Below are 27,718 nucleotides of genomic sequence, written 5' to 3' on the forward strand. Positions count from 1 at the left end.
CAATGTGAAATCCACAGTCTGAGAGATAGATCAACTCTCAGCTGAGGACAAACATGTTTTTCGGTCTGCAAGATAGACTGTCAGACTACAGTGGATTCGCCACTGGAATGCCATCCTTTGGGGCTCTCTCTAAGTAGCCAGATGGTTCACCCTTCATAGCATCAACCTATTTCTTCATGATGCAGTAACCTCCGATACCTGACCTGGCTCCAAATCTTATATTTCCCACTTCCTAAAATGTTTCCCCAAACCTTCCCCCTTTTCCTGACAATAGTTATTGTTTCCTAGCTGGTGACCTTGCCTCTCATCATTCCAATTCATTCCTCACACTGCTTCCAGGATTATTTTCCTAAAATATAAATCAGATCTAGTCACTCATCTGCTATCAAACCTCCAATGGCTCCTAATTCATCCAAGATAAAGTCTACATCCATTACCATATGTCTGATGCATCTTCGGAAACCCTTTAGCATGGTGTGTAATACTTGGTAGGAGCCCAAGCAACACCTGGTGAATTGAAATTGGCCTTTTGAAAAAGACCTGGGCTCCCTGTCCATGGCACCATGCTGCCTTTTACTACCTCACTAGTGCTGGGCCAAGAGGACACCACATCAGAAATGATAATAAAATCATAATTATCATGATAATATAATAATGGCCAACCTTATCAAGTATTACTATGTGCCAAGCACTACTGTAAGTGATTTGCATGTATTATTTCATTAAACTTGTAACAACTTTATGAGATCATTACTATTATTATTCCTATTTTCCACGAAAGGAAATTGAGACCCTGAAAGATAAAATTATTTTCCCAAAGTCACACAGTGGGAGAGTGTTAGACCTAGGGCTTAAAACTAAGCATTCTGATTCTAGAACTTAGGCTCTTAACCACTATGTTATACTGCCTCCCTTATATAGAGTTAAGCTTTGGAAAGAATGAATTTGAAATGCAGGAAATGTAGGTCTCCAAGGGGTAATTGGTATATGAATCTGGGCTGGAGACATAATTTGGGAGTTCTCAGCATACTAATGTGAGTAAAATTGTTCAGAGTATCAGCAGGGAGAAGGGAAGGGAGCCAAACCAGAACCAAAACCAACATTTAAAGGCCTGGCTCCGGGCGGGGGATGAAAGGAGAGCCAGAAGCCAGTGGAGGAGAGAATTTTAAGGAGAGATAAATCTGAATCCAGTGAAACTCCTCTACCCAGCAGAACAAGCACTGCATGGCTCTCAATGGATTTGTCCTCTAGGGCATCACTTAGGGAATTTGGTGAGAGCAAGCAGGTCGAGGGTGGGGATGAAGGCCAGATGGGAGTGGGTTAAGGAATGAATAAGAAGTAAGGATATGGAGATGGTGAGTCTTTAAAGATATTTGAGTGAGAAACTGGTAAAGAATTAAGGTAGCATCTATAGGAAGACATGATCAGGAAATTCATTGTTTTTTTTCAGATGAGGTTATGTCTATTGATAGTGGAAATGGAGTCAGAGGAAAGGTAGAGAAAAATATAAGAGAGAAACAAAGACCTGGGGGATATTGGAGACAATGGGATAAAATGGACTAAAATGGAAGGACAGGCATTAAATAGGAGGGATACTTGAATCTCAGAGACGATGGGAAGGGCATGCATCCATCTTTTAAGAGGAGGATTGGAATAGGAGGTAATTCCTTGCTTGCTATTCTCTGGGGTCTTGGTGAAATAGGAGGTGAAGTTCTTTGCTGAGAGTGATGGGTGTGAGGTTCAGGTTGGGGGTTTCAAGAAAAAGGTGAAAAGTTATATTACTGATTGAGCAGGTATCGTGTGCCAGGCACTACTATAGGCCCTGGGGCTGAAGCAGGCAACAAAAGACAGACCCTCCTCTTGGAGTTTGCATGGCAGTAGTGTCTTGGTGCCACACTTTGAGGAGGGTCCATGGCCAAAGAGGGCCAGAGGAGACAATTAAAGGAAAGTGCCTTGTGGTCTAGATTAAGCCATGTCAACTACTCTGGTCCTCAGTTTCTTTGTCTATAAAATGAAGAGGACTGGATTAAGGGCTCTCTTAGTTCCCCCAACTCCTACCTCTAACGTCTTTGAATCTAAAATAGCAAAGTGTCTGGAGTTTCTGAAGGAACTGGGGAAGAGAAGTGTTGCATGCTCACTCTTAGCCAGGTGCTGGGCTAGTTGCTTTGCACACATTTTCTCGTATAATTTTCACATGCAAACTAGGGTTCAACCAAGGTAAGTAAATTGCTATGGTTGCCCAACGGAGCTTGGATGAAAATCCACATCTGCTTAACTTCAAAGCTTTTTCCAGGAGACTCCTCTGCTTTAGAAGGAACAGAAAACCATTAGAGGAAAGAGAGACATAGCAGATACTCTCAAGTGTCTGGAGGCAGATTTGTTTTATATCACTCCAGATGGATGAGAGTGTAGGAAAGGACATTATGAGTCAATGACAAAAATGACTCTTATGGAAAATGGAATCATCCAACTATTGGGTTGTTTGCCTCAAAAGGCAGCAGTTTCTCACCAGAGCTATTCAAGCTGGGGGTTAGTGAACACCTCGGAGTATAGCTTGGGAAGTTGTTCCTTTCAATTCTAAGCTTGTACAATTCTCTTAACTTTGTTTTTAATACCATCCATGTATTTCCTTCTCTTCTTTTCCTCTACTTTTCCCGCCTGTCTCCTCCCAGCCTCTGTTTTCTCCCTTCATCTGGGTGTAGGTGCTTCCTGCTGTAGTTTCCAATTTTTGGCATAACAGAGAGGACACCTCTTAACCCTCTCCCTCCAATCAAGCGGTGGGTACATGTTGAGACCAGTAAGTGAATTTGCAGGGAACACATTTGTCATGACCCTGGTCTCAGAGGACAACTTGTCTTCTGAAATTAAAAAAAAAAAAAAAACAGGGCTTCCCTGGTGGCGCAGTGGTTGAGGGTCCGCCTGCCGATGCAGGGGACGCGGGTTCGTGCCCCGGTCTGGGAGGATCCCACAAGCCGCTGAGCGGCTGGGCCCGTGAGCCATGGCCGCTGAGCCTGCGCGTCCAGAGCCTGTGCTCCGCAACGGGAGAGGCCGCGACAGTGAGAGGCCCACGAACCGCAAAAAAAAAAAAAAAACATATTCAAAGAGGAAGTATATGGTTACTCACATCAGCTGGAAGACTCTACAGAGGCCATCAAGCAGGGTTGGAGCTGCTTTCAAATTTACAATGATCAGAACAATTTCACCAAAGACCTTGACAACTGGCTTCAAGCATATCCATTAATGCTATCACAGTTGTGTTGTCCTTTGGAGGTTGCACACAAGGAGGGTGAAATGACCTCCTTTCTTTTACTAGTGGGTGTCTATACTTATTAGAAAGTAGGACCTCCAAGGCCCCTGCAATGTGTATAGTGACAATGTTCAAAACTGCATTGTCCTTCCTTGGAAAGTGGTGTCAAGAATGCTCAGAGGATTCTACCTGATAAGGCATATAGCCAGGCTGGCCAACCATGGCGGTTTGCCCAGGACTGAGGAGAGTTCCCAAGATGTGAAACTTTCAGTGTTAAAACCGAGAAAGTCCTGGGCAAACTGGGATGAGTTGGTTACCTTACACCTTACAGCCTCTACACATGGGTCCAGCCAGAATGAGCCAATTGCCCCAGCATGATGCACCGTGAAAGAAAATGTTAACGATCCTTCTAGAAGGATATTATTTGACAAGAGAGGGAGAAAGTTAAAATGTTGGTCTTATAACCAAATCAGGGTCCTCTTGAAAACACGAAGCCAGAAGTTATTCTAATATGTGGCAAAGATGAAAACAAAGTCAAGTCTCTCTTATAAGATCTGAGAGTCTACCTTTGTCAAAAAGCATCCCCAAAGTGGTTAATAATTAGTAGAATAGCAAACAGGCTGGTTTTACTCATGACAGAGAACTACTCATTATATTTCTCACCTGATGAATTTATGAGCCAACTGTTCCACAAAGTAATAGATTTCATTCCAGTGGTGCAGCACACTTCCTGATCTAGGAAAATAAAACAGATGTGACTTAATCAGGTGTTCATTTGTCTTTACCTTGTGTCATATAGTCTATTATTGTACCTTTGACCTATCCTCTAGCTGGGCTCATTATCTGAAATTTCCATAACTTTGGAAATTATTTAAAAGGATGCTTAGACTTAATGTTAGAATTCTGAGAAATTTTGGTAAAGAACTCCCTTCACTCCACCTCCTACTCCTTCCCACTCCATTCCACACACTCATACGCTAAAAACAAAACAAAAGAAAAGAAAACAAAAAACCCTGGGCCCAACCAGATTCACAGTTTAGTTTCAAATCTTTAAGAAACAGTTATTTTTGTGCTCTTTAACTGATTGCTCTGATTAGAGAAGAAAAATGATTCCAATTCACTTAAATGAAATTAGCACAAACTAGGTGCCCAAATAGACAAAGATAAACAAATCCCCCTCCTCAAAAAGGAAGAGTCCAAATTCATTGGTAAATACACATTCAAAAATCTGTAAATAAAATATTAGCAAACTGAATCCAGCAGGAATCCAAAAGAATACTAATTAATGAATTGGTATTTATTTCAGGAATGTATTGATAGTTCAACATTTAAGGATATCTAATATAACTAGTCATACTAATAAATAAAAGAAGAAAAACAATACAGCCTTTCTTTAATAAAAAGAGAGAAACTTTACTGAAACAAGAGGGAAACTTCCTCTAAGACAGATGGGATCATAGCATTTTAGATTTGGAAGCGGGCTTCTTTATTTCCCAAGGTTGACTTCTGTTTCACTGATACGACTTACTACTGCTTCAGTTCAGCTTCTAAGTATTTTCCATAGTGCTCGTACTACAATCTGTTGCATTAACTTCACAGTAAGTTTTTCTATTCTAACCCACTCTTCTGTAGCTTTGATGTTCTTTCCTTTCACTTAAGGATCTGTTTCAGCTGAGCCTTGCATTTCTGCCTGTCATTCTAATAATTCTTGAGGTTAGAGTTTGCTCCTTTGATTCTGACATTTTGTACTGCAAACATTTTCCACTGTTTTCAGATTACTTTTATTTTTTATGCACTCATGTATCTTAATTTTAACTTCTAGAGAGTTATTATTATTTTGTCTTGGTTTCAGACTATTTTATAGATATTTAAGATGACTTTGGGCAAAGCAGATTTTAGGCCTTCCTTTTCATGATGCAATATCTTTAGGAATTCTCATTCTGGTTGAGTGTATTCCATCTCTATGAGGAAAATTTAGTTTCTTCTGCCCCATATCCAGAAATGATATGTCTGTCTGACCTGAGCAGAAGTGATACAATATGTTATGGTCATGTGCTGAAAGGTTCCGTATCATAAGGATATCTCATGTTCCTCGAGTTAATCTATAACTTCAATTCTAGGAAAAATTCTGAAAGGAAGTTTTGTTAAACTCAAAAACTGACTCCAAAAATGAAATGAAGATTACAGTTCTAAAAGTAATCAAGGCAATAATGAAAAAAAACAAAGTTGGAAAGTTTGCCCTATCACATATAGTGGCCCTATGTGTATGATATAGAACGGTAGAAGGAAAGGAGTAAAATGGAGAGCCCACACCTCGATGTATGTGAGGTCTCTCTATACAGTGAAAGTGGTGATTCAAACTGGGGAGCGAGAATGAACCCTTCCATAAGTGATGCTGTGACAAGGGATTTATAGTTGGAAACAACCAATCAGATCACTATCTCATACCAAATGTCACCCTGGATGTATTAAAACCTAATGGGAGGGGCTTCCCTGGTGGCTCAGTGGTTGAGAGTCCGCCTGCCGATGCAGGGGACACGGGTTCGTGCCCCAGTCCGGGAAGATCCCACATGCCGCAGAGCGGCTGGGCCCGTGAGCCGTGGCCACTGAGCCTGCGCGTCCGGAGCCTGTGCCCCCCAAAAAAAACCTAATGGGAAAAACACAACTTTCAATCCATTGAGTGAATTATAGAAGGAGATTTTTGTCATCATGTTAGTGAAGGGTTTCTTTAACCAGATACAAAAAGTAGGAATTGTTTTTTAAGAAAAGAATAATTTTGACTATCTGAAGGGTCTAAATTCTGGATGACAAAAGATACCATAAATAAAGACAAGAAGAGAGTGAGAGGGACTTCCCTGGTGGCCCAGTGGTTAAGAATCCGCCTTCCAGTACAGGGGACACGGGTTCGATCCCTCATGGGGGAACTAACATCCCACATGCCGTGGGGCAACTAAGCCTCTCTAGTGCATTGCCACTAGAGAGAAGTCCACACAGCCACAATGAAAGATCCTGCATGCCGCAACTAAGACCCGACACAGCCAAATAAAACAAAAATTAAAAAAAAAGAAAAGAAAAGGAGTGAGAGAAGATGTCTGCAACAAATAAAAAAGGCAAAAGATTACTGTCCAGGATATGTAAATAGTTGGTACAAGTAAATATTAACAAGGCAAACAATAGAAAAATAGACAAAGGATCAGAACAGGCAATCCCCTGAAGGATGGTAAGTCAACATTTGAAAAAACATTCAACTGTTCTGATAAATATAGAAATGCTTTTTTAAACAATTGTTTGGGGAAGAGCAAGCAGTTTCAGGGGGCAGCAGCATAAAGCCCACAGGGTAGAGGGGTGAGAAGTTGGGGAGATGGGGAAAGGGATCAGGGAGAGAAGGGGGCAGGGGCTCTTTTATAAAAAATAAACCTTTTCCAATAAACTTTTCTATTCCAATTTCTCAGCCTTTATACATTCCATCTGCTTGGGACATGCAATGTCCACACTGGCAAACTCCTATTCATTCTGTAAGACACAACTTGGTCTCTGCCTGCTGCCTTTGACCAACACAGATGGGGCTCATTGCTCCTGCCCCAGGCTCTCAGGGCACCGTGTACATCTCTCAGTCACCATCCTCTGATACTGGGTTGCAATCACTTTTTTTTTCCAGCTCCCCTTGTGAGGGTCTTAAGGATATTTGCCTCTCCAGCATCTACCTGTTTGTTGGACGGAAGGAAGAAGATCATGGGGAGAAGTCTCTATTGCTCATGGATGCCTCCTGATCTTTTGCCAGCTGGACAGCACCTCTTCCGGTCTCATTTGGATGAACACCCTGGGCCTGAGGCTCAGACAGCTCCAGCCAATTCCTGTGATCCTATGTGAACCTGAGGAGCCTTCCCAGATGGGTCAAGGATTCTAGAGCACAGCCCCTTGGTGAACGGGCCTACCTAATCATCAACAGTAGATGTCTGAGCTTAATGCAAGCTGGGGGTCTCCCAAAAGCTCAGCAGAACAGTATATCCCAGCCCTGCACTTTTAAAGCTTTGGAAAGCCTTTTCTTAGAATCCCAGCCATCCTCCTGGACAAGCTTCCATTGTATATTTCAAATCTCAAAGACTGGTCCTGGCTCCTTTTCTTCAGCTATGGGGTAGATGCTCTGGTCCTGGGGATCCTAGTGAGAGTCTGGCAGATCTGGCCCAATGCTGTATATGTGCTTCAGAAGAGGCACTATGTGACTGCTAGTCCAGTTATAATTCTACAACTCCTTTCCACTGGAATCAAGAGATTTCCTTGAACACTGATTGTCTGTGCCCACTTCTGAAATACAATGCTGTGTTTTGGTCCATATCACCCAAACAAGTACTATCTGAAATTTTGGTTCCTGAGGGGTAGGGTATGACACCTATGATTAGGGAGGAATCCCCACAGCTCCTCTATTCCATGTTTGATTTTCTCATCGATAGAGAAGTCCTGTAGTGAGGGAATTAAACTGGGAGGGGAGGCAAAGTATAGGTGAATCAGGAACTTGAACTAGAACTGGGGGTCTGTTTTTGGCTGTCTGCTAAAGGAGCAGGGGTTACGAGTAAATCCTTTTTGAGTTTATTTCTTTGTTTTCAAGGATTGGCCACAAATCATTTGCATTCCTTTACTTATTAAAAAGGGTCACCCAATATTAATTTACATTTTCTTTTGGCTTAAAACATTTCATTTTCACTATTCTTCTGTCTGACTGACATGTAAAATTTAGACAATATTGGTATTCATCTGATTTCTTGATGCTAGATATAAGGAAAGACCCAAGAAATATCCTGGAGTGTTAAGAAAAGTCTAAAGCTATCTGGAACACTTTCTTGCCAATTGACAGGTGCTCTATTTTCTCAGGAAGAAAATAAAATGAGGCCCTTAAGATAAAATGAGAGGGAAGGAGATACTGACAGGTTTGCTTCTCCCATCCTAGCTCTACTAATAATTGTCCTGTTACTGTTGAGGTTTGTTGTTTCATATTTACACGTGACCATTCTTTACACAATTATATAAGCCTGGACCAAAATATACCCTCTTTGTGACACGCTTGAGATGTACATAGCCTATTCCCTCAAGCACTGAGGGTAAACATAACCTTCTAAGATTCTGGGAACAAAACCGGTTTCGTCTTCTCTTGGGTTACCATGGGACCCCAAGGGGCCTCAGCTATGAAAGTGGCAGAGGAATATGGGGTTATGTAGACCTGCACCTTGGAATCCTTCTAGTCCTCATGACTGAGCTTCTTAACCCACACATGTGCATTCTGTCCTACCCCAAGATCAAATCACCTCTTAGAGAAGGAAAGAGTCCCGTGGCGGCTGCTTCTGGTTTTATCAAGGAGGTGAGCATGTTGGATGTCCCCAGGAGCAAGGGGCTTGCCTGACTGGTGCCATGGTCCTCTCCCCTGCCTCACCACCACCCATTGACCACAGATGGACTCCTAGCTACTTAACTACTTCATCCATGGGGGATCTGGAAACTACCCACTAAGACTTGAACCAGACTCCTGCCCTTCTCTCATGGGGATAGATATGCTGGGTCTTTAATTTTGTTTGGACTTTCTGTTAAAATGTGCGTGTCTTACCCACACTTTGCCTTGTAAACTGATTTTCTGGTTTGGAATCTGATCTAGTAGCTAGTCCCAGAATAATCAACCCAGGACGGTGTGTCCATGTTCAGACCTTGGCTTCTTTTCAACCCTGAGGACCTAAGTGGACTCCTGGTCATAGCCAGGAGAAGTAGGGTGTTGGGTGGGGAAGTGGCAGCTTCTCTCCACCTTATAATGTGTAAAATATCTCATTTATCATGCCAACCTGTTTAAGAATTACTGATCTTAAAATCCCAGCTATGGAGCCCCAATGTTCTTTTTAGTGATGGCTCACCCAGCCATTGTTCCCAAAGCCCCACGGTGGAAATAAAAACTCCTTCCTAGCCCAAATATAAGTATTACTGGGAAAGATTCCATTGAGCTCTGCTGTGGTTTTTTTTTGTCTTGTTTTGTTTTTAAAATTGCTTTTAACACACAACTGCTGACTAACTATAGACAAGAGTTGAAATATCTATGTTTTAGAAGTCAGTGGATGTGAAATGTCCCAGATATTTGACTCAATTAAATCCTAACTCAAATGCAATTCTAGCCCCTGAAGATTTCCATGGGTCAACAACTGGGTATCAAGATGGTGTGGAGGATTCAGGCTCTTCTTGGGATTTCATGCCTTGGTTCCACAAGTATAAATCTCAGCAAAATTTGGTATTCAAGTAGCCTCCCAGGAATTCTGCTTCATTACAGCCCTACAGAGTTCTGTGTTTAAAGATTCACTCAATACACCCGGGTCCACTCAAAATCAGAGTCAACCCCTCTTCACACCACCTCCTGACTTGGCTCTGAGAAGGGCTCCCCAGACCATCAGGAGGCAAAGCCACCAGTCCCATGAGAAGGTGACAGCTGGAGCAGCTCCAGAGTTCCTTAGCTATTTTTGTTTTTCTACGCCCTCTCCAGTGTCTGGAACATGATAAGAAGTCAATACATTTTTGTGACAGTGCATTCACTGTGTGTTCCCAGTGAGGGGTTTTGTGTGAAACCTCGCATGGCCCTCAGATTATTGCTCAGTTATTTCCAAGGGTTTGATATGTAAAGAGTAAGAGCAAAATAAGAACCCTGAGTCTCATCTTGATCTGTTTCTGAAACACATTCTTTTGTGTTTATGTGAGTTTCCAAACCTCCCTGTGGTTAAGCTCCTTAGAAAACACATGCTCTTTCCATTAACCACAGATACAACCAGTCAGAAAGAATCAAGTGGGCCAAATTGAGTTAAGATTGTCCCTCCTCACCCTTTGCACATGGGTTAGGGTAAAACGAAACGGGAGAAAAGAGCTTGCAGTTGGAGCCATCACCCAGGAGTCTTGTAATTCTGGAAAAGCAGAGTCGTAGTAAGGATGGAAATCATAAAACTGTCAGGTCCTGCTTTTCCTTGGCCCCACCCGGCTGAAGTCATTCATGTCCTTAGTGACCCACCCAGGTCCCCAGCTAATCCTGGGAAAGTATGGCAGCCTCAGGCGCAACTAAGCAGGACCAGCAATTAGTTCTGGCCCCGTGTTCATCTGTATCCCCCCTCCTCACCTCCATCCCACTCCCCCGCTTCTTCCTTGGCCCTCCTCTCCTTCCTCCTAGCCTCCCCCGCACCCTAACTGGCTGGAGCCCGAAACCCAGCCCAGACCTTCAGCCCTTGTCCTCCTATGATTGACTGGGGTCATGGCCAAGCCTCCCTCCTGATCAAAAAGCTTGGCCTCCACCCTTGCCTCCACAACAATTTCATCAGATACCAGTGCAGACCCAAACCAAGCCACTGAGCACTGTACTTGGAGTAGACCGGCTACCCACCCTGCTCCTGTCTGCATCTGGAGACCCCAGCCCCGCCGTACTGATGCGTGAGGAATTTCCTAACATCTCACTGATGGCTATGACAACAATGACTTTCAAGCTGTGGAATGCAACCTATTAGTGATTTGGGAAATCAGTTTGGTGGGATGTTGCCAACAGTTAATAAAAATGAAATAGAATAGAAACATCAGATATATTGCATACCATAGCAGAAAGTCATGCTACATGAAACGTTTAGTCAGCTATGTGTAAGTAACGCACATACACTGTGTTAAGATGTAAACTGTGTTTTTCTTGTGAAGGACCAAAAAGATATTAGAGCAAAACACGTACGCCTTTCACCTCCACCAATGTGCCTTTTCTAATGTGCGTGCGCGTGCGCACTCACGCACCAGGAAAAGCCTAAAGACATTTTCTCACATCAAGTATTGGTAATTTTGGTGCAAATTCAACACAAAACTGTTGTTGTTGCTGTTGTTACGGGAACAGAGAACTGGTTAGCTGTCCAAAAGGTACTTCCCATAATTGAAACGCACACCAAGGTGTGATAAAGGAGGGCCACCAGTCAAAGCCACCAATGCGATCGGTGGATGAACACCAGGTGACCATGACAAGACAAGGGATGGTACTGTGGCTGCCAGAAGACTCAGAGGCCCCCTTCACGTGCAGGCCACAAGGACACAATAAGCCCCCCTCAAACACAGAGCCATAGGAGTGAGAGAAGTGGGGGCAGGGCAAGACTGAAAAGATTGAAATTTACTGAGTGTTTAAATTCTTGCACTGGGCTAGGATTTCCCATTTGGAAGAAAGGTGCCTCCTCTCCTCACTACACCTGCACCCAGCAGGAGGGTCTTTTGAAGATAAGCAAAGCAGCTTCAAGTTATTTTCTCTACACTCAAGTATAGTGAGCGTAAGTTTTTTTCTACCCTGAGAACGGTGGTCACTGTAACTCACTCCTCAGAGTCATGATTTATTAAACTCCCGGGAGCAAGGTATGAAGTGCTCGTTTTCTTACCCACACTCAGGATTAGCTCTTTCTCAAATATCTGTAAGTTTTATAAATGAAGATGAGTTTTCATTATAGCTTTTATTTGAATGTATTTAATAATAGGCCACAGATTTTTTTCATATTTACAATTTATTTGTCTTTCTTTGTTTTAAAACATGGTGGATCAGTTAGGACCAGCTACATAATGTGTAGGATCCGGTGCAAAATGAAAACACAGGGCCTCTTTTTCAAAAATTATTAAGAATTTCAAGATGGCAACAGCAGAGCATTAAACTAAGGGCAGGACCTTTCTAAGTGCGGGTCCCTGGGCGACCACACAGGTCCCATGACCATGAAGCTGACCCTGGCATCGTATCCTTTGCCCATTTTCTATTGGGGTGCAAATGTTTTCTTAGACCAGGGGTCAGCATACTTTTTCTGTACAGGGCCAGATGGTAAATATTTTAGGCTCTGTGGGCCATATGGTCTCTGTGGCCACTACTCAACTCTGCTATTGTAGCACAGAAGCAGCCATTGACGGAACATGAACTAAATGACAACACAATTTTATTTAGAAAAACAGGCTGGGAGAGCCGGAGGAAGATGGCGGAAGAGTAAGACGCGGAGATCACCTTCCTCCCCACAGATACATCAGAAATTCATCTACACGTGGAACAACTCCAACAGAACACCTACTGAACGCTGACAGAAGACCTCAGACCCCCCAAAAGGCAAGAAACTCCCCACATACCTGGGTAGGTCAAAAGAAAAAAAGAATAAACAGAGACAATAGGATATGGACGGGACCTGCACCAGTGGGAGGGAGCCGTGAAGGAGGGAAGGTTTCTACACACTACAAGCCCCTTCGAGGGCGGAGACTGCAGGTGGCGGAGGGGGAAAGCTTCGGAGTAGCGGAGGAGAGCACAGCAACAGGGGTGAGGAGGGCAAAGCAGAGAGATTTTGGCACAGAGGATCGGTGCCCTCAGGCACACACCAGCCCGAGAGGCTTGTCTGCTCGCCGCCGGGGCGGGCGGGGCTGGGAGCTGAGGCTCGGGTATCGGCTTTCAGTCGGAGCGCAGGGAGAGGTCTGGGGCTGGCGGCAGGAAGAGACCCTGAAGGGGTTAGTGCTAGCCCGGAGGGAGTCCGGGGAAAGGGTCTGGAGCTACCGGAGAGGCAAGAGACTTTTTTCCCTTTTGTTGCCTGGTGCGCGAGGAGAGGGCATTCCCCTCCCTCCCCTCTGCCTGAGTGAGCCAGAGCCCCCGAATCAGCGGCTCCTTTAAACCCGTCCTGTCTGAGCGAAGAACGGACGCCCTCCGGCGACCTACGCGCAGAGGCGGGGCCAGGTCCAAGGCTGAGACCCGGGAGCTGTGAGAGCAGAGACAGGGAAATCTCTCTGTGCAGCCTCCGAGGCAGCGGATTAAAGCTCCACGGTCCATTTGATGTGCCCTGCGTCTGTGGAGTGCATGAATGGACAGCGAATCATCCCAAATTGAGGAAGTGGACCTTGAGGACAAGATTTAAGACTTTCCCCCCCCTTTTTTTTCCTCTTTTTACAACGAATTATCTCAAATTAAGGAGGTGGACTTAGCAAGATTTCAGACTTTTCGCCCTTTTCCTCTTTTTACAACGAATTATCCCAAATCGAGGAGGCGGACTTGGAGAGCAAGATTTTTGATTTTTCCCCCTGCTCTCTTTTTGTGAATGTGTATGTGTAATCTTCTGTGTAAGATTCTCTCTGTATAGCTTTGCTTCCACCATATGTCCCAGGGTTCTTTCGGTCCGTGTTTTTTTTCAATAATTACTTTTTAATTTTAATAACGCTACTATATTTCATACTTTATTCTATTGTACTTTACCTGCTCTTTCTTTTTTTCCTCCCTTCCCTTCCTCCCTCCCTCCCTCCGCTCCTCCTTTCCTTCTTTCTTTTTCTTTCCTCCATCCCTCCCTCCCTCCCACCCTTCTTCTTTCCACTTTCTTTTTCTTTCCTTCCTCCCTCCCTCCCTCCCTCCTGTCTTTCTTTCTTTCTTTCCTTCCTCCCTCCCTCCCTCTCTTCTTCCATTCACTCTTCCTTTTGCTTTCATTCCTCCCTCCCTCCCTCCTTTCTTTCCTTTCTTTCCATCCTTCCTCCCTCCCTCCTTTCTTTCTTTCTTCCTTCCTTACTTCCCTTCTTCCTTTCTTTCAATCTCTCTTTCTTTCTTCTACTAATTATTTCTCTCTACTTTTTCTCACTGTTATTCTGAGCCGGGTGGATGAAAGGCTCTTGGTGCTGCAGCCAGGAGTTAGTGCTGTGCCTCTGAAGTGGGAGAGCCAACTTCAGGACACGGGTCCACAAGAGACCTCCCAGCTCCACATAATATCAAGCAGCGAAAATCTCCCAGGGATCTCCATCTCAACACCAGCACCCAGCTTCAGTCAATGACCAGCAAGCTACAGTGCTGGTCACCCTATGCCAAGCAACTAGCAAGGCAGGAACACAACCCCACCCATTAGCAGAGAGGATACCTAAAAACATAATAAGGCCACAGGCACCCCAAAACACACCACCAGACGTGGACCTGTCCACCAGAAAGACAAGATCGAGCTTCAACCACCAGAACACAGGCATTAGTCCCCCCCACCAGGAAGCCTACACAACCTACTGAAACAACCTTAGCCACGGGGGACAGACACCAAAAACAACGGGAACTACGAATCTGCAGCCTGCAAAAAGGAGACCCCAAACTCAGTAACATAAGCAAAATGAGAAAGCAGAAAAACACACAGCAGGTGAAGGAGCAAGATAAAAACCTACCAGACCTAACAAATGAAGAGGTAATAGGCAGTCTACCTGAAAAAGAATTCAGAATAATGATAGTAAAGCTGATCCAAGATTCTATTTCCCAGATCCAAAATCTTGGAAATAGAATAGACAATATGCAAGAAACAGTTAACAAGGACCTAGAAGAACTAAAGATGAATCAAGCATCGATTAAAAACACAATAAATGAAATGAAAAATACTCTAGATGGGATCAATAGCAGAATAACTGAGGCAGAAGAACGGATAAGTGAGGTGGAAGATAAAATAGTGGAAATAACTGATGCAGAGAAAAATAAAGAAAAAAGAATGAAAAGAACAGAGGACAGTCTCAGAGACCTCTGGGACAACATTAAACGCACCAACATTCGAATTATAGGGGTTCCAGAAGAAGAAGAGAAAAAGAAAGGGACTGAGAAAATATTTGAAGAGATTATAGTTGAAAACTTCCCTAATATGGGAAAGGAAATAGTTAATCAAGTCCAGGAGGCACAGAGAGTCCCATACAGAATAAATCCAAGAAGAAATACGCCAAGACACATATTAATCAAACTGTCAAAAATTAAACACAAAGAAATCATATTAAAAGCAGCAAGGGAAAAACAACAAATAACACACAAGGGAATCCCCATCAGGTTAACAGCTGATCTCTCAGCAGAAACTCTACAAGCCAGAAGGGAGTGGCAGGACATAATTAAAGTGATGAAGGAGAGAAACCTGCAACCAAGATTACTCTACCCAGCAAGGATCTCATTCAGATTTGATGGAGAAATTAAAACCTTTACACACAAGCAAAAGCTGAGAGAGTTCAGCACCACCAAACCAGCTTTACAACAAATGCTAAAGGAACTTCTCTAGGCAAGAAACACAACAGAAGGACTATACCTACAATAACGAACCCAAAGCCATTAAGGAAATGGGAATAGGAACATACATATCAATAATTACCTTAAATGTAAATGGACTAAATGCTCCCACCAAAAGACACAGAGTGGCTGAATGGATACAAAAACAAGACCCATATATATGCTGTCTACAAGAGACCCACTTCAGACCTAGAGACACATACAGATTGAAAGTAAGGGGATGGAAAAAGATATTCCATGCAAATGGAAATCAAAAGAAAGCTGGAGTAGCAATTCTTATATCAGACAAAATAGACTTTAAAATAAAGACTATTAGAAGAGACAAAGAAGGACACTACATAACGATAAAGGGATCGATCCAAGAAGAAGATATAACAATTGTAAATATTTATGCACCCAACATAGGAGCACCTCAATACATAAGGCAAATACTAACAGCCATAAAAGGGGAAATCGACAGTAACACAATCATAGTAGGGGACTTTAACACCCCACTTTCACCAATGGACAGATCATCCAAAATGAAAATAAATAAGGAAACACAAGCTTTAAATGATACATTAAACAAGATGGACTTAATTGATATTTATAGGACATTCCACCCAAAAACAACAGAATACACATTTTTCTCAAGTGCTCATGGAACATTCTCCAGGATAGATCATATCTTGGGTCACAAATCAAGCCTTGGTAAATTTAAGAAAATTGAAATTGTATCAAGTATCTTTTCCGACCACAATGCTATGAGACTAGACATCAATTACAGGAAAAGATCTGTAAAAAATACAAACACATGGAGGCTAAACAATACACTACTCAATAATGAAGTGATCACTGAAGAAGTCAAAGAGGAAATTAAGAAATACTTAGAAACAAATGACAATGGAGACACGATGACCCAAAACCTATGGGACGCAGCAAAAGCAGTTCTAAGGGGGAAGTTTATAGCAATACAATCCCACCTTAAGAAACAGGAAACATTTCGAGTAAACAACCTGACCCTGCACCTAAAGCAATTAGAGAAAGAAGAACAAAAAAACCCCAAAGTTAGCAGAAGGAAAGAAATCATAAAGATCAGATCAGAAATAAATGAAAAAGAAATGAAGGAAACGATAGCAAAGATCAACCAAACTAAAAGCTGGTTCTTTGAGAAGATAAACAAAATTGACAAACCATTAGCCAGACTCATCAAGAAAAGAAGGGAGAAGACTCAAATCAGTAGAATTAGAAATGAAAAAGGAGAAGTAACAACTGACACTGCAGAAATACAAAAGATCATGAGAGATTACTATAAGCAACTCTATGCCAATCAAATGGACAACCTGGAAGAAATGGACAAATTCTTAGAAATGCACAACCTACCAAGACTGACTCAGGAAGAAATAGAAAATATGAATAGACCAATCACAAGCACTGAAATTGAAACTGTGATTAAAAATCTTCCATCAAACAAAAGCCCAGGACCAGATGGCTTCACAGGCGAATTCTATCAAACATTTAGAGAAGAGCTAACACCCATCCTTCTCAAACTCTTCCAAACAATATCAGAGGAAGGAACACTCCCAAACTCATTCTACGAGGCCACCATCACCTTGATACCAAAACCAGGCAAGGATGTCACAAAGAAAGAAAACTACAGGCCAATATCACTGATGAACATAGATGCAAAAATCCTCAACAAAATACTAGCAAACAGAATCCAACAGCACATTAAAAGGATCATACACCATGATCAAGTGGGGTTTATTCCAGGAATGCAAGGATTCTTCAATATACGCAAATCAATCAATGTGATACACCATATTAACAAGTTGAAGGAGAAAAACCATATGATCATCTCAATAGATGCAGAGAAAGCTTTCGACAAAATTCAACACCCATTTATGATAAAAACCCTCCAGAAAGTAGGCATAGAGGGAACTTTCCTCAACATAATAAAGGCCATATATGACAAACCCACAGCCAACATTGTCCTCAATGGTGAAAAACTGAAACCATTTCCACTAAGATCAGGAACAAGACAAGGCTGCCCACTCTCACCACTCTTATTCAACATAGTTTTGGAAGTTTTAGCCACAGCAATCAGAGAAGAAAAGGAAATAAAAGGAATCCAAATTGGAAAAGAAGAAGTAAAGCTGTCACTGTTTGCAGATGACATGATGCTATACATAGAGAATCCTAAAGATGCTACCGAAAAACTACTAGAGCTAATCAATGAATTTGGTAAAGTAGCAGGATACAAAATTAATGCACAGAAATCTCTGGCATTCCTGTACACTAATGATGAAAAATCTGAAAATGAAATCAAGAAAACACTCCCATTTACCATTGCAACAAAAAGAATAAAATATCTAGGAATAAACCTACCTAAGGAGACAAAAGACCTGTATGCAGAAAATTATAAGACACTGATGAAAGAAATTAAAGATGATTTAAATAGATGGAGAGATATACCATGCTCCTGGATTGGAAGAATCAATATTGTGAAAATGACTCTACTACCCAAAGCAATCTACAGATTCAATGCAATCCCTATCAAACTACCACTGGCATTTTTCACAGAAGTAGAACAAAAAATTTCAAAATTTGTTTGGAAAAACAAAAGACCCCGAATAGCCAAAGCAATCTTGAGAACGAAAAACGGAGCTGGAGGAATCAGGCTGCCTGACTTCAGACTATACTACAAAGCTACAGTAATTAAGACAGTGTGGTACTGGCATAAAAACAGAAAGATAGATCAGTGGATCAGGATAGAAAGCCCAGAGATAAACCCACGCACATATGGCCAACTTATCTTTGATAAAGGAGGCAGGAATGTACAGTGGAGAAAGGACAGCCTCTTCAATAAGTGGTGCTGGGAAAACTGGACAGGGACATGTAAAAGTATGAGATTAGATCATTCCCTAACACCATACACAAAAATAAGCTCAAAATGGATTAAAGACCTAAATGTAAGGCCAGAAACTATCAAACTCTTAGAGGAAAACATAGGTAGAACACTCTATGACATAAATCACAGCAAGATCCTTTTGGACCCACCTCCTAGAGAAATGGAAATAAAAACAAAGATAAACAAATGGGACCTAATGAAACTTCAAAGCTTTTGCACAGCAAAGGAAACCATAAACAAGACCAAAAGACAACCCTCAGAATGGGAGAAAATATTTGCAAATGAAGCAACTGACAAAGGATTAATCTCCAAAATTTATAAACAGCTCATGCAGCTCAATAGCAAAAAAACAAACAACCCAATCCAAAAATGGGCAGAAGACTTAAATAGGCATTTCTCCAAAGAAGATATACAGACTGCCAACAAACACATGAAAGAATGCTCAACATCATTAATCATTAGAGAAATGCAAATCAAAACTACAATGAGATATCATCTCACACCAGTCAGAATGGCCATCATCAAGAAATCTAGAAACAATAAATGCTGGAGAGGGTGTGGAGAAAAGGGTACCCTCTTGCACTGCTGGTGGGAATGTGAATTGGTACAGCCACTATGGAGAACAGTATGGAGGTTCCTTAAAAAACTAAAAATAGAACTACCATATGACCCAGCAATCCCACTACTAGGCATATACCCTGAGAAAACCATAATTCAAAAAGAGACATGTACCAAAATGTTCATTGCAGCTCTATTCACAATAGCCCGGAGCTGGAAACAACCTAAGTGTCCATCATCGGATGAATGGATAAAGAAGATGTGGCACATATATACAATGGAATATTACTCAGCCATAAAAAGAAACGAAACTGAGCTATTTGTAATGAGGTGGATAGACCTAGAGTCTGTCATACAGAGTGAAGTAAGTCAGAAAGAGAAAGACAAATACCGTATGCTAACACATATATATGGAATTAAAAAAAAAAAAATGTCATGAAGAACCTAGGGGTAAAACGGGAATAAAGACACAGACCTACTTGAGAATGGACTTGAGGATATGGGGAAGGGGAAGGGTAAGCTGTGACAAAGGGAAAGAGAGGCATGGACATACATACACTACCAAACGTAAGGTAGATAGATAGTGGGAAGCAGCCGCAGAGCACAGGGAGATCAGCTCGGTGCTTTGTGACCGCCTGGAGGGGTGGGATGGGGAGGGTGGGAGGGAGGGAGATGCATGAGGGAGGGGATGTGGGAACAGATGTATATGTATGACTGATTCACTTTGTTATAAAGCAGAAACTAATAAAAAAAAAAATTTAAAAAAAAAAAAAAAAAAAAAAAAAAAAAGAAAAACAGGCTGCAGGTCATAGTTTGCTAACCTCTGTCCTAGACAGTCACTTTCTTTCAGTCTTCCTCCTGACAAGATAATATAAAAATCTATATTTTTTTTCCTGGTAGCTGAAGCTTTAGTGTACTTTCACTATTCATTTCCTGTTATTTATTGCTGAGAATGTGGACTGGAAAAGTTATGCCTTGGGATATATATGGAGGCATTCTTTGCTACCTAATAAATATTTCATGGGTATTTGAAAGGAAAGTTTATTCTCTGTGGGATATAGGGTTCAAAATATATTTATTAAGTCAATCCCATTAATTATTATTCATATCCTCTATATCCTTTGAACACAAGTATTCAGAAAGATGTCTTTTCAGATTCTACTGAGAAAATAATTTGGTTTTCATCTTCAGCATTCAAAATAAATGTGTTATTTTAATACATTTCCTAAATGTAAAAGCACTCTTGCATTCCTAGAATAAGTTTTTACTCTTTTACTGTACTTTTAGTTTTGTTTTAATGATATTTGATTTCAGATTTAAAGTTTTTATTCAAATTTGGTCCGAAGTTTTATATGTGTTATCTTTGGTAGATATTGATATCAGATATATGCAAGCTTCCTAAAATAAATTGGGAAACTTCATCTTTTCTATTTTCTGGAGAGTTAAACTTTATTGAAATTTTCTTTTCCTTGAAGATGTGATAGGACTTGCCATGAAACCAACTTGGTCCAAAACTAAAGGACCTACCTCCAAGGGCAAATCAGTCCCTCTTGAGTGTCTAGATTCTACTGGGGAGGTTGGGAGGAGGGGAAAAATTGCAAAGACAACATTTCACCTAACGGAATTTTTAAAAATCATCACATTGGACCCTTGTCATCACTTTGGTTCAAAATTTAAGGATTTCCAGCCCTCCCACTACCCAGTAGGTAGGCTTGGGAGGAAGAGGAGGAGTTTGGGAGTTCGATAAATGACAGTTTTGGGGGGATATATATGAATGTAATATGAGAAATCTTTTTCTATCCTGCATAAAAAATTTACTTTTACTTTCTCTTTTGAGAATCCATTCTTTAAGTGTTTTAAATTTTATTTTATTATTTATTGTTTGTTTGTTTTTTGTGGTACGCGGGCCTCTCACTGTTGTGGCCTCTCCCGTTGCGGAGCACAGGCTCCGGACGCGCAGGCTCAGTGCCCATGGCTCACAGGCCCAGCCGCTCCGTGGCATGTGGGATTTTCCCGGACCGGGGCACAAACCCGTGTCCCCTGCATCGGCAGGTGGACTCTCAACCACTGCGCCACCAAGGAAGCCCTTGTCTCATAATTTTAATCTCTGTATTCTTTCTTCTTGAGTTCTGGAAAAAGTTTCTTAAACTGTCTTCTGATGAGCTGAATTTACTTTTGCAATATTCAGTGTGGTGGTCATTGTTTCCAATGAACTTGAATATTCAGAAACAGCATATTTTCTCTCCAAACGTTTCTTATTTTCATCTGTTCCTTTCTCATGACAGACTGCTCTTATTTGTTGATGTAATATCTCAAAATTTACTGAAAATACTAATAAGACATATATTTGTTTAAATGGCTTTGATGGTCATTGCGACTTCTTTTATATAATCACTATTATATTTTAAAGTTTTTTTTAAGCCTTGATTCACTCATTGGGTAATTTCTTGAAGAAAATTATCCCTACTCCCCGTTTAGAAGAATCCATATGTATTTGAAAACGTCTTTCTATTTTCTTCACATGTAAGTGACATATTGACAGGTGTAACATTTTAGATCATAACTTTATCCATCAAAGTTCTCCACCATTTAATGTTGCAGAACCTTTGTAGGTAACCTGTATCTTCTCCCATTCATAAAATTATTCTTTTGTGCTTGAAATTAAAATTTCTTACCAGGAAATGTTTAAGTATTCATCTCTTTTAATTAATTTTGATTATTACTTGATAAGCTTATTCAATCTGCATTTTCAGGTTTTTGTTTTTTAATCAGGAAACTTCTCTTCTATCAAATCTTTGAATGTTTCTTCTGGACTATTTTTTAGCAACCCAAATTATCTGATATATTGGATATCTATTTTTGTCATTCATTATTTATCATCTTCTCTCTCGTCACTTTTTTTTTTTTTTTTTTGCAGTATGCGGGCCTCTCACTGTTGTGGCCTCTCCCGTTGTGGAGCACAGGCTCCGGACGCGCAGGCTCAGCAGCCATGGCTCACGGGCCTAGCCGCTCTGCGGCATGTGGGATCATCCTGGACCGGGGCACGAACCCATGTCCCCTGCATCGACAGGCGGACTCTCAACCACTGCACCACCAGGGAAGCCCTCTAATCACTTTTGTATAACTCATTTCCTATTCGAAGTATGAGGATTTCTCAAACATGCCTTCTTCCTTTATTTTCTTCATTGTCAGTCCTGCTCTTTACTGCTTCTGAGGTGACTTTATAACTTTACACTTTCCCATATACTTTATATTTCTTTAACTGTTCTAGATCCCTTTTCTTCTCTTTTCATATTTTATCACCTGTTTCACAAATTTATTATTTAACTTCACTGAAATCATAACACATATGGTACTAAAACTGACCTCTTTTGCTGTTGAAAATTCTTTCCATAAACATGTTCTTCCACCTCAGGAATTTTGTTTTCACCACTTATTTTCAGTTGGTAAAATCTTGTAGGCCCTATTTTCATCTTTCAATATGGGAAGGTGTAACTGGGTCTCCTATTTGCTTCCCCAATACTACATATATATATGTATATATGGCATTGTCTTCACACTTATAAACTTCTCTAAGAACTTAATCTGGGGGAAGGGAGTTGATCTTAAAGGCTAAAGTAAGCTTATGTTATTGTTTCATCAATTAGGGGAGAGCAGGGAATGGAATAACTCCTCATCACTTCTCACAAAGGAACCTAATCCTTGCAAGGTTTGTGGGTTTGTTTTGGACACGGTTACACCAATTCCAGCTTGCCATATGTCGGGTTTTTTGGCCTGGTGTCTACTCCAAGTTCACACTGTGCTCATTCCTGATCCCTGCTGCATCCACATAATCAAAGACAGAACTCTGCCATTTCTCTGGAAGCCCAGATCTACAAGGAGGATTCAGCAATGCTGGACAGAATCACTGTCACGAAGATGCCTGGTGTTCACGCACTCTCTCTTTAGTGGCTTGGTTTCGCCTTTGACTGTCCAGCGCAGCTGCCTCTGTGTGATGCCGATGCACAAGGGCAGCAGGGCTCTACGGAGATGCCTCTCATCCTCCTTATGTCCCATTCTTTACTTCAAACTCACTTCCAGATTTGGGATTGTTCTTGGGGTTCCTCCATAATCTTCTTCTACATGTTTTTTTAAACTTGGCAACAGAGTTGAAAGTTGACCCCAGCTGACCTCCTTCAAACTCAACCCATCTGCTTTGTTTCTAGTGTAATTTCTTACAAGTGTATTGCATGTCAGTGTTGCTGTCCTCAGTGGTTGGACCTGATGCAGGCTTACCCCAGATGCCTCCTTGAGACCTTCTCTTTTGGGGGATGGGGCAGTTTTAGATGATGGTGGTAGAGGCAGTGAGAAGCTAACTGTCCATGTCCAGCTTCTTTCTCAGAAGTCATCAACAAACTTTCTTTCCTTTCTCATCTCAGAGTAAGCCCTGCAGCTCATTAAATCTTAATTTCTGCATTTATGGTGCCCTGAAACAGCACTTCCAAAAGTCACCAGTGCCTTTATTTCTGCTAAAGCATAGGACCTTTCTCAGTTCTTTCTTGCTGGGTGTATTTGTAGTATGCATAAATACAACAGAGAATATGTATTGATTCAGCAAAATGTTTTTTAATGCCTGGTAGGTCCTTTAGGATCTATAAAGATTAGTAATTACACCACGACATGTATTGAGTACTTACTAAGCAGCAGGCATTGTGCTGAGCACTTTACATTCATTGCCATTCAATAATAATAGCTAGCACTTAATGAGCACTTATGTGTGCATAGGACTCAGCTCTGAGAACAACAACCCTATGTGATAATACTATTAGCTCCCTTGTCACAGGTGAGGAAACTGAGTTCACAAAGAGATTAAGTGACTTGCTTAAGGACACACAGCTAGTAAGTGGTAGGGTTGGGATTCAAATTCTAACCCTAGAGTCTATGCTCTTAGTCCAAACACTACTCTCCTACGTCTGTTTCCTGGTGTTTAAACCTGTGCTCTTAACACATGAGCAACACTGCCTCCCCGTGGACGGGTCAGGAAAGACACAATTCCAATTCATAGCGCTAAATGTTTAGTTAGGGAGAAGTATTGGAGAAGTTCCACAAATTGTTATGGGAATTTGGGAGTGGGGATGCCAGGGCAGCTTAAAATCGGGGTACCTGATGGAATCAGGAGTCCCCAACTGGTTGCCCATTTTAATGGGATAAGGTATACAAGGGGATTCACCCATTTGGCCTTCAACCCTCTCCTCTTGTTCCTTTGATAGTGTCTTTTATGACGGTCAATAATCAGGGTGACCATATAATTTAAAGTCCAAACTGAAACACTTTCAAGAGTAAACTAGGAAGCCACTAATAATTACATTGGGGGACTTCCCTTGTGAGCCAGTGGTAAAGAATACACCTTCCAATGCAGGAGACTGGGTTCGATCCCTGGTCAGGGAACTAAGATCCCACATGCCACGGAGCAACTAAGCCTGTGAGCCACAACTACAGAGCTCGTGGGCCACAACTAGAGAGTCCGCGTGCCGCAAACTACAGAGACCATGCGCCCTGGAGCCTGCGTGCCACAACTAGAGAGAAGCTTACGCGCCACAATGAAAGATCCCGCATGCCTCAACGAAGATCCCGTGTGCTGCAACTAAGACCCGATGTAGCCAAAAATAAAATAAATAAATAAAAAATAAATCTTAAAAATAATAATTATATTGGGACAAGCACAGTCCAGGAATGTACTGGGCCATCCATTTATTTACGGTTAGATTATGGCTGTCCAATGGTATCTTGTATTTCCTTTTACCTTATATTGCTTATTATTGTAACTGGTGTATAGTTACAGTTAGGATAATTCATTTTTCTCTTCTTTGTTATATAATTTCCATAAACCTGGTATTTGCATTATCTTTTTTTTTTTTTCTCGGTACGCGGGCCTCTCACTGTTGTGGCCTCTCCCGTTGCGGAGGCTCCGGATGCACAGGCTCAGTGGCCACGGCTCACGGGCCCAGCCGCTCTGCGGCATGTGGGATCTTCCCGGACCGGGGCACGAGCCCGTGTCCCCTACATCGGCAGGTGGACTCTCAACCACTGCGCCACCAGGGAAGCCCTTGCATTATCTTTTATGTAAGGAATGATGACTATAATTCTGAACATAATCTTTTGCCAAAAGGTATCGGGAAGGCCCTGTTCTAGGTGGTTCCTACAGGAATGAACTGTATATGGTTGATCAGCAGGTTTGAGGAAAAGAAGATAAGGCCCTTGAATGAGTCCTCAGAGGACACACACTAAGGGTTTTCTTCTCCATCTTTTGATAATGGACCTCTCTGCTGCTTATCATGTGTTATGATTTGTTATGGGGTTGAGGGATCCTGAACAAGGAACGGATTTTGAATAAAGATGAGATGTAAAGAGATGACTGTTCTTAATTTTTTGTACCACAGGAGGCCCACAACTAGTGAGGGGAGGGGACCAAGTGCCAGTCATCATCTCAAAGGATAAGAGGGCATCACCTATATAAAGATGGAAATGGTGATAAAGGGTATTACAGCTAAAGGCAAGAAAGAGCATGGGTTAGTTCAGGAAACTGCACAGCAAGTTTTGCTGGACATTGCAAGGGTCTGGGGTGTGGTAGGAGATGAAGCTAAGGGAAACACATAGTGGCTGGAGAAATAAGGCTCTTGTATACCTCGCTAAGGAGTTTCCATTTTATACTGAAAGAACTTTGGAAGTGTTTAGAGGTTGAAGGGTTGGGGGAGATGTTGTCCAGATTAAATCTGTGTTCTAAAAAGATCAATTTGGTAACAGTGTCGAGAGTATAGGGGAGGGGGGAAGGTACAAAGAAAAAAAAAGGAGGTAAAGAGACCAATGTAGAGAACATTTCAGCGAACTGGGTGGGAAATGGGCTGAACTAAGGTAATGGCAGAGATGTGGGAGCAGATATTGTCAGGCCTTAGAGTATGAGAAAGACTCTCAGATCTTTGACCTAAGTGGCTGGATTTATGGTGATGCTGTTTACCAAGACTAGGAATAGAGATGGATTTTAGGGGAAAAACATCTAGTTGGTCACCCCTCCACTGAAATTCTTTCTCTCCTTGCCTCAGTGGTAAGAGTTCTTTGCTGTTTCTCCTCTGACTGTTCTGGTAACTTCTCTCAGCTCTGGTTAGTTGAGTTTCTTCTTTGGCCCAGACATTCCTGTTGGCAATTCCTCTAGATTGGACCCTGGCCATTTTCTTCATTAAACTCCACCTCTTCTTGACATTTTTTAATCCTGATGTTATCTTGATATTATCTCCATATTATTTATTATCCCTCCATATTTTCAACTACCACCCTTGGGCTAACAACACTCAAGTCTTTATTTTCAGTTCCCAGGGTACTAATCCAACTGCCTACTCAACACCTTCACCCAAATGTCCCACGTGTTCAGACTCAATTCGTCCACACCAAACTCCTTTTTCCTTCTGAAACCTACTCCTTCCCCTCGCAACTCTTTCCTCTCCCATTCACTCACAGCCAACGGTTCATCAAGTCCTGAGGCTCCACCCTACAAAGAAAGGTACTCAATTTCTTTTGTTCTTTTTTCCCCAATCCTCTGACATAATCCCATAACCTACTGCTGAAATGAAAAAACCCACTCTTTCCAGATTCTTTTCCTGTCACTCTCTCTGTCATGTTTATATCACAAAGAGTATGTGTCACTTTGCTTTCCTGTATTGCCCCTTTGTCATCAATTTTTTTTTTTTTTTACTTTGTCACCTGTCAAAATCCTGCTCAACATTCAAGGTCTGGATACAAAGTTACCTTCTCTAGGAAGTCTCCTAAGCCTCTCTTATCTCAACCAAAATTCATTATTTCACCAAGTCTGTTTTCCTAGCCCTTTGCTTCTTCTACTAGACTGTGAAATCCTTGAGAGCCAGGGACATGTCATAGGCATTTTGTAATAAGATAAATTTAGCAAAGTTTGATAAATACTGAATTGAATTGATGTATTTCTTACGCTAGCCAGGCAGTCCTGCTTATAATCTAAGGAGGTGTCTTTTGTTAGAGGACCACATCCTTTTTCCCTAGGGGTAATTACCACCATTACCACCACCACCACCACCACACCATCAATACCACCACCATCACCATCAGCACTACTATCATAGTCATCACTGCCACCATCACCACCACCATCAATATCACCACCTTCACCATCACCATCAATATCACCACCTTCACCATCACCATCACCATTACTATCACACCATCAATACCACCACCATCACCATCAGCACTACCATCATAGTCATCACCACCACCATCAATACCACCATCACCATCACCATCACCACTACCACCACACCATCAATACCACCACCATCAGCTCTACTATCATAGTCATCACCGCCACCATCAATAACACCATCACCATCACCATCACCACTACCATCACACCATCAATACCACCATCAATACCATCACCATCACCCTCACCACTACCATCACCACCACCACTACTGTCACCACCACAACAACCATCATCATCATCATCTTGGAAACTCACATACCAAATGCTTCATTAAAGGTTTTAATCTAATATTATTTAATCTTTAGGACACTTCTGCAAGGCAGAAATTTTAATGCCTGTTTTATTAATGAGAAGACTGAGGTTCGGAAAGACTAAATAATTTGCTCAAGGTTGTACAGCTTGGTGAAAGGTTGAGCTGGTATCTGAAGCCAGAGATGCCTGATTCCAAAGTCAGCTCTCTTAACCCCTGTGCTTGAGCTCAGTTCATTCCCATGAGTCACATTTCAGTTCATTCCCATGGGTCACATTTCATGCCAGGAGTCATGAGAGAAAGGAAACAAAGGACAGTCCTAGCAAACACCATGGCCTCCATGTGTTTGCACACATGGCAGGACCTGCCAACAACGGAGGGCAAAGCGTGGCCTATCTGTGACCTTGGCTCTTCCTCTCCATATCATGTTGGGCTTCCCCTACCACCATCTAAAATAAGAA

General features: G+C 41.8%; 1 protein-coding gene across 1 annotated transcript in view; it reads right to left on the reverse strand.

Moving 5' to 3' along the window:
- Positions 1-27,718, reverse strand: part of ANTXR1 (ANTXR cell adhesion molecule 1) — a gene marked incomplete at its 3' end in the record, with an annotated part of 253,466 nt that overhangs the window by 216,157 nt on the left and 9,591 nt on the right. The window contains exon 2 of the mRNA XM_079720921.1: positions 3,911-3,982. Coding sequence (XP_079577047.1) covers positions 3,911-3,982 — 72 coding nt within the window. The remainder of the gene's footprint in view (positions 1-3,910; positions 3,983-27,718) is intronic.

Source organism: Hyperoodon ampullatus (genome assembly GCF_949752795.1).
Source record: "Hyperoodon ampullatus genome assembly, chromosome: 15".
Classification (NCBI taxonomy): Eukaryota; Metazoa; Chordata; class Mammalia; order Artiodactyla; family Ziphiidae; genus Hyperoodon; species Hyperoodon ampullatus.